At 34.1% G+C, this 14,167-nt stretch overlaps 1 protein-coding gene across 4 annotated transcripts in view; it reads right to left on the bottom strand.

Moving 5' to 3' along the window:
- Positions 1-14,167, bottom strand: part of LOC111418593 (carbonic anhydrase-related protein 10-like) — a 381,413-nt gene that overhangs the window by 317,533 nt on the left and 49,713 nt on the right. For 3 of the 4 annotated variants that reach the window (XM_071199802.1, XM_071199803.1, XM_071199804.1), the window contains exon 1: positions 2,808-3,073. The exons of the other annotated variant lie outside the window; for it this stretch is intronic. In XM_071199802.1, coding sequence (XP_071055903.1) covers positions 2,808-2,856 — 49 coding nt within the window. In that variant the 5' untranslated portion in view covers positions 2,857-3,073. Of the gene's footprint in view, positions 1-2,807; positions 3,074-14,167 lie in introns of those variants that run through there. 4 annotated transcript variants of the gene reach the window in all.

The raw sequence follows: 14,167 nt of genomic DNA, 5'->3' as shown, positions 1-14,167 counted from the left end.
TGTTCAAAAAATGTCTTTTTCTCTCGACGAATTGCACCCGTAACATAATTACGCAAGGTTTTATAATATTGAAAATTTTGCTGTGACTTTTGGTTCAAAATATAGATGAAGCATACTGTGAAATAGAAGTTTAAAAATTTTATTTGGCAAAACCAAATATCACGGTTCAAACGGTTTTATCAGTTTTATAGTGTAGCATTGAACATCCATAATTTATTAATACCTTCCTTATATAGCAGCAAGGAAGGGTGGCCATCGATAGACGGATGCCCCGGATAAATTCACTGGCGTTGGTGAAACAGCGCTCTCTTGGGTGACCAGGAAGAAAGTTTGCACAATGTTGAATCAACAATGAACTTCACGAGAAGTTCATTTAGTTAACAGGTCGAAGTATGAATGACACCAACTACTTTCAACTGGGTAAATTTTATAGTTTTATAAAAACTTTTATCCCGTAACATATACGATATTGTCAAGAAATACAAGACAATTCTCGATTATATACAATAAGCTGGCGAACAAAACTGCCAAACTTCTGATATATTCAATAATTTTTGTTGCAGAGTAATGAAGTTAGTTTATAATGATTCGAGTCCAGTAGCTAAAGTATTTTTTAATTCAAACTAATCCAATTACTATCTCTTTTTTGTTAGTTCATTTTCTATTTCCAATTTTAGATTAAAGTAAAGTTTGAGGTTCCTATAAATTTTGTTCCAGATGTTGAGATTTTAATTAATCCCCACAAGTAAAACCTCAGTAATTACGAAACAAATCAAATTTCTAAATAATCACTTCTGCGTCGGCGGCTAAACGGGGTGACGGTAATCTGCGCCCCCTGTTTTGTCCGCATTTGCGGTCCACCGAAGGCCATTCCGACCCCCTTTATCCTTCCTTATCCGACTTACTCCAAAGCTATCTCCCTCTACCTTCAAATCCCCCCTCGCGCGCGCGTTCGGTTCTTTAACGCTCACCCTCTGCCTCCGACCTATTTCCATGTACAACCTTCGGCTTAGTGCTTCGTATAACTCCGTTTAAAACCACTTGCCAATTTGCTAGGTGCAAATGCCGGATTTACCGGTCCAATTGTCATGACACGGTTCAAGTTATAATTCAACGATTCTCAACGCCCAAACGTCCGGTGGTGGTGGAGAATTTCTAGATAAAACCCCTCGGAGATCGGACGAATTGCAATTCTGAGCTGGGGGTGGTGGCTTCTTAAAGAAATTTATGTCGCCTGGTTTAATTAAAGCAAACAATGCTCTGCCGGAGGACGACACTGCAGATCTACCCGATTGATAAGAACGTTTAAGTGGATAATAAATTTCTAGAGATATCTGAGGGATTTTCGGGATAACGTTCTTAAAATGAAACGAAAAAGGAATATATAATGTAGCGTTAACGTAACTAGAAAATAAATAAATAACGAAACGAAACTGGGCGGAAATTGTACACTTTACGTGTGTTGGTGTTAGTCTCGCGACATACAGAATACAAACCCAGAGCAATCCGTCGGAAAGGGCCGGAAAATGAAAAACCAATTTGCGCCCGGCTGCAATAAAACGCCAGAACATTTGCTTATAATCCAGCGGTATCCTGCAGAATTACGCGACGTAATCTTCTCGCTGCGTAATAAATAAATCCGCAATTGTACAGATTAAAACCGGGATTAGGGCAAAAATAGCCCCAAGCTCTCCGGTCCAAGCTCTCGGGGAAAGCTCGCATTTCGCGGCGACCTCTCTGCACACGTTCAAAACCTTCACCGTTACCACTCCTTTCACTGTCTCTCTCACTCAATTTTTCATCGCCTCTCTTTTCCTCTTTTTCACCGTAGCTCGGGCAGTCAGAGGGCGTCAAATGCGAGATCAAAAAGGAAGGTATTTTATAAAGTGTACACATTTACTTCACGTACAGCGTGTCAGATTCAATATAATGTCTCGGGAATTTCGCACTAGATTTATATGGGGGGTGAGATTTTCGACGCTATAGTATATTACGTGGATGAAATATGCAAGCTTCTACACGGTAACGAAAGCTTTTTTAGATAATTCTTACTCTTTTTAATAATATTCAAAGTTAATATTTATTTTTATTAATCATAACATAAATTAGGTTTCCATAAATACCTAATATTAATTAAAATGAATAGAAATACTAATGGTCGGTGTATTATTGAATTTTAAACACAGGGAAAAAATTAAATTCGGAAATTTTGTGAAAATAAGTTCAACTTGTAAATGGTTCGTGGATTACCATTAAAAGCTTCGCGTGGATTTGATGCCATTATTACCGAAAATGGTTAAAACTCGGCGTAATTACTAATTATTATTTCGGATTTTATAATTAGCCGGTGTTGTTTTGCATAAACAATTTATCTAGAACGGGATACGTGTTTATTATTCGGACGAATCATTGTAGATGATATGTTATTTCGAAATAGTCATGTGTCTGTTATAATTAATGATAATAAACAGTAGTTATCGAAATTTAATTCGATTTGATGTAGGAGAGTTCTTAATTAAAAACTAAAAATAGCCAACAAAAAGTTACTGATTCCTCTCCGAACACCCAACGCATTTTTAATTGACCACGTCAAATGTTAAAACCCGAACAAAACATCTCCCAAAATCCCACTTTTTCCCTCCGGTTTTCGACTGTCAGTTCGTTTTGAGATAGTTCGGCAACACTAAAAAAATAAATAAAAAAGCTGTCCATATTCCGCAACTAGCGACACCATTCGATTTTCCCCAAAAAATACGCTTTCCAAAATAGGTTAAACCCAACAATGTATAAAAAAAATTAACACCTACCATACAGAAACAGCGTGGTCAGCGTCAAATAGCACGTTAATGGATGCATTTGGAGTTTTACGTTTCAATTAGCACACATCAAGTTCAGCGATTCTCGCAAGTTAAAAGATTGAAATCAAAACCGAGTAAAATACGATCGCGCTGTCGAAAAACGCACCGAAAACCGACGTTGTTTCAACCCGAAAACCGGACACAAACTGAAAGCGCGGAGCAAAGTCCTCCAAACTCGCTGTGGGATGTGGAAAACGCGGCAACTCGAACCGTTCGACTATTGGCTGAGACGAATTTCCACGACCAATCGGGGAAAACTAGGGGGGACAGCGCACGTTGGGGAAAACCGGGGAAAACTCTCTCGAGAGAGCGAGAGGTTTTTGTTTATTGTTAACCAATTAAGAGTTACTCGTTACGATTAACTAATTAGGATGTAATTAAAGGTGTATTTTGAAAGGCGATTTTGTAAATTAGCTTTTTTTGTTATGTTTGTTTTTTGGAAATCGTTTAAATTGGGGTAAATAAAAGAGTAATTGGGGAATTAATTCAATTTGAGTTAAAGAATTTTTTATATAATGTGTTATTCAAATTATCATTAAAATATAAAAAAACGAATAAAATAATCATTAAATTGAAAGGATTTTATTGAATTAAGTTTGGACTTTGCTGAAATTTTGATTTTCGTAAAGTTGTCCATTAATGACTAACTGAACTTAGACTAACTTGAATAACTGAATTGTGTCGTAAGAATGGATGTCCATTCATGGTTAAAACCTAAGTTTAAAAACTTATTTATTAATAAATATTTATAAAACGCAGAAACAAAACATAATACAAATACTTTATATAAATCAACATAGACTTATACTTTCCATTCTCATTAACTTTAATTTGCTAAAACAGTTATATGTAAAAAGTCCTTTGAGTCTGGGTCACTCGAATTGATCTCGGTCTCCTGATTTCTGTCTTTTGAATTTATTGATACACCTTCATAAAAGGAGAAATATCATGGTTTGATGTCATTTTCCTTGCAACGATCCAGTAAATCTCGTATCTTTTTTGAATCTATAGAGAACTTTTTTACATAAAAATGTTCATAATCGATGTTCCCTACTGCTGATTCCTTATACGCTTGGCTTTTTGATTCACCTCAATTAATTTAAAATCTGTTTCTGCACAAGGTATTTTATAATATGACATACTATATTAGGCTGCGTTTCTTGCACCGCACAACCTTAACATTATTGTAAACAATCTTTTCATTTCTTTTGATTCCCTCATTACTGTAATTTGCTAACAAAAATAACAATCAATAGAATACTATATGATTTGTTATAAAAATAAAATGAGTTATGACGGCGTGATCATCCCCAGTTGCCCATCTCAGTGGTCCATCATTTTTCTATTACTTTTCTATTCCTCCTTTCCCTCTTTACGATAAGATGTTGGCTAACCTTTTAGTGGTTTGTCGATAACTTAAATTATTGACGGTAATATTTGAATGGTTTTCTAATTATACATTAGTTACCTATCATGGTGTTTGTGAGATAGGGCGAAGTATTTTGGATTAAAATCCCCGATTGATATCAATATGGTTTGTATATTCTAAACTTTTGACAATTTTTGGTCACATATTAATATATTTTCCTGTGTAGTCCCAGCTGCAGTCTTTCATCGATATATGCTTACTCCAAATGCGATGGCTGTCTAAATATATTCATAAGTACCTGCCATGACTTTCCATCGGTGAAAAAATATTGTAGAGATTTATTGATGGATATTTCCCTTCCTAGGAGTCAATGTGTTTGGATTTGGCATTATTGATATTTATCCTCCATATCGTCAGCCACAATAATTACGGTGTCGTCAGCGAAATTAGCTATGATCGTTGAATGAATAACAGGAAGGTCCGAGATGTAAGTAGACACAGGGTCGGCCCAAGTATACTTCCTTTCACTCTAAGGATCTCTTCGACAGTGCCGCGTTGAGCTACTTGCAGTCTCCTCAATAGAACCCTTTTAAAAGAAGTATTTTCAGCAGAAGGTTAATAGGCCGATATGACGTCACGTTGATTAGGTGATCCTTCATCTGGAATTTGCTTCCGAATCATGCTGATCACGTCGTATTCGCCGATTTCTTCGGTCCCAGTCCATCAATAATGCCCTTGATTTCGGACATACATATTCACTCTTTTGATTGTAAGCTGCCAGCGTTTCCTGAATAAGCTCGTCATCTGTAACTGCTACTCTAGAATTTGGAGGAAATACATTTTGTAAATGTTCAGCAAAGACATTGTACTTTGCCTAGTTGGTTTCTTGCTCAAGTGCCGTCTTTCTTCCTTATATGCCATCTGATCTACAGAAAGAATGTTCAGCTTATCATCCGAAATAGCTTTGTAAAAATTCCTTCCACAATTGGTGGTGAGTCTTGATCCTAGAAATGATGTTTTGAATTATAACCGCCTGCAACTATGTAGGTATAAAGCAACATTTCAGTAATTTGAAAACATCAATGTGCCTAGTACATTGATGTCAGTTATAGATTTATTTGGACTTTGTCAAGTTCGCAATGCTTAATACTACAGTGTGTTAATTAATTATCGTACCCGACAAAGTATGCAACCAGTATCACAGATTAATATTGCAACGCGACGAAAGTTCCTAAAAACGATGGCGACAATGCGTATGGAAACTCACAAAGCGTACGATAATCACAACAATAACGTACGGTCGGCCACCACTACATATTGAGATATGCAGCCAATATTACACAGGTCACGTGGGTTAAGATAATTAATTGATACAGTGTACTCTACTTACTGTAGTCAAAAATGGCTTCTATTCGGTAATGATGTTAACATGACACCGATGTGATGCAAATGCATGAATGTTTTAATCTCATATTCGTCATATTCTCATTAATCGTCATTTCAGGCGTCAAATAGTTTCTCCATTCTTACCACCATATTTTGAGAAATTAATTTAGGGTTTTCAGCACGTAGTTATTAGTAGCCGTTTTTTGTTTAGGTCGTGCAAAGATTTCATGTAATCTTCATCATGTACGTACGAACACAGGTGGAGACTTTTTTACTTTTGTCTCATCCGCGTTTGCCCTTCGGTTATTTAATACATTGTACCTATTATTAGTTCGATATATTAGTTTTATTTTCAGAACTATCATCGTTATTCCAAGCTGGTTTCCACAATTCTTGGTCCGGTCCTACGTACTTATTCATACGCATTACCTTGTACCTTATAAAGAGTACCAATGTCGACTTTAACTACATTTATTGACTGCTGATTATAAAGGATTGTAAAGATACAAATAATATCAGATATTCATAAAACAAAATTTGACATAAAGTATTCTTTGCAAGCATAAAACCTGATAATTACAAGCATTTAGACAAAGCTATGTAGAAATGATATGTTTAATAGTTGACGGAGATATACATAATCACAGATAAAAACAAAAACACCACCATTACACACTTCCAAATTAACAAAAAAATTAGATCTTCCACCGTGATGATTAACGATGTAGTTCCCATGCAGAATTTTACCACTACAACTACAGTTGTTCACATTAATTTCAGATAAACATACCCAGTGATGAAGTAGGTTCAGAGAGTTCGCATAAAGCTATGTATAATGTATATATAGCCCAATGAAGCTTCGTTGGTGTTCGCTCGCAACCCGTAACTTTTCGGTAACATCAAAGTAATCGAATGGTACGAGCTAACGTAGTGAGAGCGGCGGTCTATGCCGAACGATACTTTTCTCAGTTGAAAGGAGCGACATTTTCTGATCAAACTTGAATGTGCTGACTAAAGACTAAATTTGACTATTTCATTCATTTCGTTAACAGCCAATAGGAATTCGGGGTTTTCCGTCAATTGCGAGTATTTCAGCGGTTATTTGGCCGTAACCATGGAGAACGATAATACGAACCTTTGTATTATCACTGTAATACGAACCTTTGTATTATCGCTTGTTTGACATTTCATTAACTTCGAGACATCCATGCATGTTGCCATAACAATCAATGTAATTTATTAAAAAAATATCAGAATCCTAAAAATATGTATATTTTTTATTCATGAAATAGTCTAGCCATATACAACACGACAATCGAAAATACTCGAATCTCGACATATTGCCTTAAAAAACACCACTCGACCTTCGGTCTCGTGGTGTTTCAGGCAATACGTCTCGTATTATCGAGTATTTTCGATCGTCTTGTTGTATAATATATGATTATAATATGTTGTTTATCTCATCAAAATATCTCATTATGTTTTTGAGATATGATTTTTTTTTAAATATGTGTTCTTTTCAATTGAACCACGATAACCACTAAAAATTCAGAGTTGCTTTGATAGCTTCATAACCATGAGATTTCTGGGAAATAACAAATTATTTCTAACAAATTTAAACTAGACTAAATTGGCTTTAGTAATTTCTTGACGATATATTACTTAGTTTTTGAGATACGGTTTTCTTTAATTTTTTTTCCTTTCAATATAATAGAAAATGAAGTGCTTCAAAACCTTCATAATAGATTGTGGACTATTGACCATATAGTTTGCTCATTACAAAACACACAATATTTTGTTTCTGGCATCCGTAGTCCTAATACTACTGTACGTATGGTAGAATTGCATCAAGTTTTCATTTAAAACTGTGTTAAATTGTGAATTTAGCTACCTTGATCTGGATAGAGCCTTTAAACTACGAATCTAATTGCTGCTTTTACCTGACTAATATAAAAGGGATAAATATGACGCCAAAACATACTGTAAAACATGCAAACGTATGTTCTGCAAGACGACCACTTCCTCATAGTGCTGATTTAACTATACCTGCAATACCAAAACAGACAAATGACGCTGCAAATCTTGCCATCGATTTGTGCAATTACAGATGAAATTCATGATTCAACCTATATACCTGATAGTAAGTAACCTCAAACTGATCTAAATGATTTGACAACAAAGCAGTCTGAACTATTACGATCTACAATGAAATTTGCTTCATCCTGATGCTAAGGTGTGTCGTTTTCGTAGCCGTGATGAAGAACTAACAAAATACTTTTCACAAGAAGATAATTAAGTTTATTACAATAATATTACTTCGGTCATGAACTTGATAGATATTAACTTTGAACCACAAGATTTGTGTTTGTTTATAGACTCGTGAAAAATTTAACTCGTGACTCGTGATTCGTGAAAGTTTAACAATTTAAAAGCTGTAGTGTTGCATAATGGAAATAGATTTCCCCCTGTTCCGATAGCACATGCTTCCGGCATGAAAGAAACTTACGAAAACATAAAATTGATGCTAAAAAATCCAGTAAACGTCTAAAAGTCTGTGCTTTACTTCTAGGGTTACAGCTAGGTTTTACAAAGTATTGCTTTTTAGGTGAGTGGGATAGCAAAGATCGAAACAATCACTGCCAAGAAAGACTGGCCAAAGCGTGAGTGTCTCACTCCTGGAGTAAAGAATGTTCTACACGAGCCCACCAGAGTGCTTTAACCACCTTTATATATAAAACTAGGTTTGGTAAAAATTTTTGTCAAAGCCATGGATCGCAACCGTTCAGGTTTTATGTACTTGGAAGAAAAAATTCCTAATGATAGTGACGCAAAAAGATAGAAAGGAATTTTCGTCGAACCTCAGAAACGTTTTAAAAATATCGTGCAAAATTTTTTGATAAACTACAAAGATCTGATAAAAGAACTATTTTCGACGTATCAAGCATTGCGTTGTAATATATCACAGTGTATCAAAACACACTTTATACTTCTTTCCCAATAACCTAGGAGCCGTTATCGACAAACATGGAGAAAGATTGAATCAAGATATTCATGGAAAAACGCTCGCAGGGCAAATAGGGAATCCTCGTATGTTGACAAATTTTTGTTGGACGCTTGCAAAAAATTAGATTCAAGTCAAATACTCTAGAAAATCTTATCTTTTACTTGTAAAAAACATATTTTTAAGTTTAATTGCAAATAAATTCGCAGTCAAGTTCCTATCACAAAAAAAATATGGATGCCAATTTTTTTCTACACCTCTTTTCCACCTTAGGGAGTCAAAATAATATAAAAAATGCTAAAAAAAGTTCATTTTTGTTGATCAGTGTAATTGAGACTCTAGGTCTAGAATCTAGGTCAAAATTCAACGTTAACAGATGGTAAGATATGAGAAGATGATAATTTGTCGTAACATAACTACATCTATTTTCTTCTTCCCAACACCACTATTACCAATTACCATCACCAACAAAGAGAAACCAACGCCACAGAATTTCATTCCTTTTCTGATGAATACTAATAAACCACATTATGCCACCTGGAGTACAATGCCAACAGCTTTTTAGGTCGCCACATTCAACTCGTTTAGTTTTATCTTTTCAACCATTCATAGTTTTCTCTAAATCACTTATTTTATCCTCACAGAGAATATAGATTATTATTACGATCGCAGTTAAAACACACAACAAAATCGACAATAACGTCGTTATAGTGATCGTAATTTTTGTGACGTTTATTATACAAGAAATTTTAATCTGCTGACATATGCATATTTTATCAAGATTTTATCAATTACCATTTAATTATTTTCCATACTGACGAGATATCTTCTGAGGATGGCTCTTTAATGTGAGCCGAAACCGGTAAAGATCGAATAAATAATATTATCACTAAGTACAATTGTTTCTATTTATTTAAATTATTAATAAGTGATAAAAATGGATAACATTTACTCATATCTAAGAATTACTTTGTTGTTAGAAAAGGCCATTAAAAAATGTTATTTAGGGACAAGAATTTTGTTTTCAATTTTGAAATCTTTAATAATTTGTATAAATTATGTCGAGTTCATTAAGGAAAATTACACAGGCCGACAAAAATTTAAATATTTTCTAAACCAACAACTAGACTATACTATCCCGAAGGTTTTTCACGTTCTAAATCCAAATTTAACCTCAAAAATACTTCATCACGTAAGGTTTTCAAAATATCTTAGCCAAAATATGTTAAAAATGCGGTTTCTGGTCGTAATTGTGGTCATAGTTCACATGAGGGAGTTAAAAAAAACAATTTTTTTTAGAAGTTTTGAAATTATTACCCTTCCCATTTAAAACTCTTTTTCAATTACTTAAATATCTTTTTTCTTCTTTGAGATATCATCTGTTGAAATTAATAAGTACATCGGTTTGCTCTGTCCTTGATAAACTGATGTTGAGTTACATCAAGTTAGCGATGTTGACGCACAGTAAAACAAATATGCGAAAATGTGATCAAATATCTAAAAATGAAGGTTTAAAGTTGAAATTTTTAACCATGCATTTAACTTTTAATCAGGAGGTATTCAATTGAGAAACTGGACATTCAAAATCCAGTTAATTTTTATGAATTTATTTTTTTGTTAGCAAAGTTGTAGTTTTAATGGGAAAACTATAGCAGTATTTACAAAAATAAAATGATTGTTTACGAGATTTATTCATTCAAAAAGAGACAATTTACATATTATTTTTTATTTAAGCTCTATAGCGTTTTATAAGATGAAAATCACAACCATATTGGATTTTCTACAAAAAAAAATTTAAAACGATGGAATATTAATATAAAAAAATATGAGGCGGAAAGCTTATTCTTTAGTGACTTTTTTGCGGAAACTTCGAAACACGTCCTTATCGCAGAACCATTAATGAATGGATTAAAAAAATTTGTTGAATGTTACAACATACCTATGAGAAATTTAGTTAAACCGTGGGTACCTACATCTATTTGTACTACTTGTAGATTAACTCTGATTAATTGGAACGATATGAAAAAGGAAGTTGTCATTACACCAACCATGTGGTACGAGCCTAAGGATCACAATGAAGACTGTTACTTCTGTGCCTGTGATATAACAGGTTGTAATAAAAAAAATAAAGGAAACATATTATATTCTAACGTACAAAGCGTAACACCAGCCAAGAAAGGAAAAATAGCGAGATTAGACAAAGTACCACCTAATAAACATGAATGTTGTTTGGAAGAAATGAGTTCTGTTGAAAGTGAAAAGGACAGTGATTATGAGGCTTCTGTTAGTGCCAAAGACCCTGAACTTTTTGATCAAGATTCATTAGATGATCTTATTCGCGATCTTATTCTTTCTAAAGATTCAGCTGAATTATTGGCTTCAAGACTTAAAGAGAGGAACATGTTGTTACCCGGAACAAAAATTATAGCGTACAGAAGAAGAGATGAGGAATTTCTGAAATATTTTTCTAGTGAAAATTCCTTAGTTTATTGTAATGATATAGAAGGACTTATCAATACATATCAAGTAGATGTGTATAAGTCCGATGACTGGCTTCTCTTTATAGATTCTTCTAAAGAACGCCTTAAAGCAGTGTTGCTCCATAACGGCAATAAATACACAGCAATCCCTATTGGTCATTCCACCAGGCGAAAAGAATCATACCAAGACCTTCAATTTGTACTCGAAAAAATCAATTACAACATCCACAACTGGTTTATATGTGGTGACTACTTTAAAATGATCAATATTTTGGTTGGTTTACAATCAGGAAATACAAAAAATCCTTGCTTTCTCTGCATTTGGGACACTCGTGCCCGAGAACAACATTGGATTAAAAAAAAGTGGCCTGAAAGATTTGATTGGAAAGTTGGTTCCAACAATGTTGTTTACAAGAGTCTTGTTGACACAAAGCGTATTTTGTTACCTCCACTCCATATCAAATTAGGCTTGATCAAACAATTCGTAAAAGCCTTAAATACTGATGGAAACTGTTTTAAATACCTTAAGTCTGCATTTCAAAATTTAAGTAATGCTAAAGTTAAGGAAGGTATTTTCGTGGGGCCTGATATAAAAAACTTAATGAAAGATGACGATTTTATAAGAACAATAACATAACGCAAAAAATGCTTGGTTAAGTTAAAAAGTTGTACAAAATTTCTTGGGCAACCATCGGGACCCACAATATAAAAACATTGTATCGACAATGTTATTAAACTTTAAAAAATTAGGCTGTGTAGATGGGATGAAAGAATGATGGCTGATTACTGCTGGTCTTTGAAAAGAAACGATAACGCTGCTCAATATAAGTGATCGTTTGAATTGATGCGCGATCCTTATCATAAGAAACTAAAATAACATCTAAACTGTTATAAATAGAAAAGAAGTTTTAAAAATACAAAATTAAATACAATAAAAAACAAATTAAAAAAATATTGTAAATTAATTTTTACTTTCTCGCACTATATACGAAGTATATGAGACAAAGTATTGTAATCGTGCAAAGATTCGACCTCGACATTCTGATGGATATACACGTTTTGAGGTCCCCTGAGTCCTGATATTGACCATTCCCAGAAAATGCCTGTGCGTATTTATGTACGTACATACGTATGTAATAATATGTGTAAAGTCTGAAGACATTCAAATGTTTCATATAAATTTACACTTTTGATATGTATAGCCCAACATATACTTTCGTATACATCTAATAAATGATAAAAAATTACCATATATTGAATTTTAGCGAAATCGCTTGACCGCAAGTGTCACTTTACCTGAACACATTTTAACATTTTCACCATTTTAAAACTTGTAAATAAAACTGGAAAATAAAAAGATGTTATTTCAAACATGATGAATTTCGTAGTTTTAGGGGACAATTTCTCAGAGATCAAGAAAAATATTTAAATGAATAATATAAGATTTTAAGGGGGCAGAGAAATAGTTTTAAATGGCATAATGACTTCTGTGGAGAAAAATTATCTTTTGATGTAAATTCAGCCTTGAATGTGCTCAAAAATCGTGTTTTTCGCATATTTTAGGTAAGATATCTTGAAAATCTTAGGTGATGAAGCAATTCTGACGTCAGATTCGGATTCAGGGTATCGAAAATTATTTGGAAGGTATAGTCTAGTCTTTGGTTTAAAAATTTGTCGGCCTGTGTTATTAATAACTTCAAAACTGCTTAGCATAAATTTGGCAATCTTTTGATATGGGCTATTATTATAGATTGTGGTAGGCATGTTTATTTTATGAAATTTTGGAAGGGACTTCAACTTATAGAGCCCCCAACGTTCATTCATATTCACAAAACGTGAGCTGTAAAGATTTACTCTATAACTAAATTATTATAAAATTATTAAATCGCTGTATATTATTATAAATAAATCATAAAGTTTTTATTGATAAAAACGTAATAATTACGAGTTGTGAAAAAAAAACTTAAAATTAAGAGAAAATGTAGAATTTAAATAAAGCGTCAACACCCGGATGCTATAAATGATAATTGGATCTTTGTTCACCGGCGAACAAGACATTTGAATTTTCTCGTCGATTGGAATATTATGAATTATGCATCAGCTCAAACTCAAACCTTGTTAAAGACTGCGGCGAAATGTGACTATTGGAAAATTGTCATCGTCCACGATTCGATTTTAAATCATGATTGAAATAGAGCCTTGATGAAAATATGTCAGATATGATACAACCTAATAAAGTTATCTTTAAATTTAATAATTAGATAATTTTGTCATTTAAACATGACTTTCTGTCATGTTGGACGTCTCGACATCATCTCAACCTTCAAAACTTCTTGTCACTTCTCCAAACTCGATATTAATAATTTAAAACGGCTTGTAAAACTGGAAACTAATTAAGAAAAGTATCCCTTTAATTGCCGGGCGAGGACGGGTGCCTTGGCAATAACGGGCCAAGTTTCATCTTGGAACGCGTTAAATTAATGGAATTGTCGACGGCCCCGGGTCCTGGGGACGGTGGTGGTAGAGGCGGCGTCGCGACAACGCTTATCGCCGCGACGCCGGATGAGCCGATAATGCGGCAACGGCGGCGGCAAGCCAATGGGGCTCATTATGCCACCCTACGAGCGTTCCCCCTTTTTGGCAGTCCTGTTATCAATGATAAATAATAATAACTGGTAGAATCGTTTCGGGGTGGGTTTAAAGACATTAATCATATCGATACTTCCCCTCATCGTGAAGAAAAAAAAAATGGAACGGAACTCAAGTTACAATTTATGGATGTTCGAGTTACTTGAAACCTAAAATTAAGAATATCTTGATAAAAATGGAGAGAAATTCAATTTTTTTAATTTTAACGTAATAATCCGGTCTATAATGGTCTAGTTTAACGTATATGATGATAAATGAGGTAGAGAACCGCGGAGAGCATTAACTTCTCCCTCGTAATTATCAGAGACATGTTAGAAGAGACACGCGACAAAACGTTCAGACAATCGATTTTCCATTCAATTCCCAATCCGTGGCTCGGCGTAGACCTGAGAAAATTCCAACCAAACCCCCCTCCGAAACGAAC

This window comes from Onthophagus taurus, chromosome 11 (assembly GCF_036711975.1).
Source record: "Onthophagus taurus isolate NC chromosome 11, IU_Otau_3.0, whole genome shotgun sequence".
In the NCBI taxonomy this organism is placed as follows: domain Eukaryota; kingdom Metazoa; phylum Arthropoda; class Insecta; order Coleoptera; family Scarabaeidae; genus Onthophagus; species Onthophagus taurus.
The sequence above is the reverse complement of the archived record's forward strand: the minus strand, read 5'-3'. Positions and strand labels throughout refer to the sequence as shown.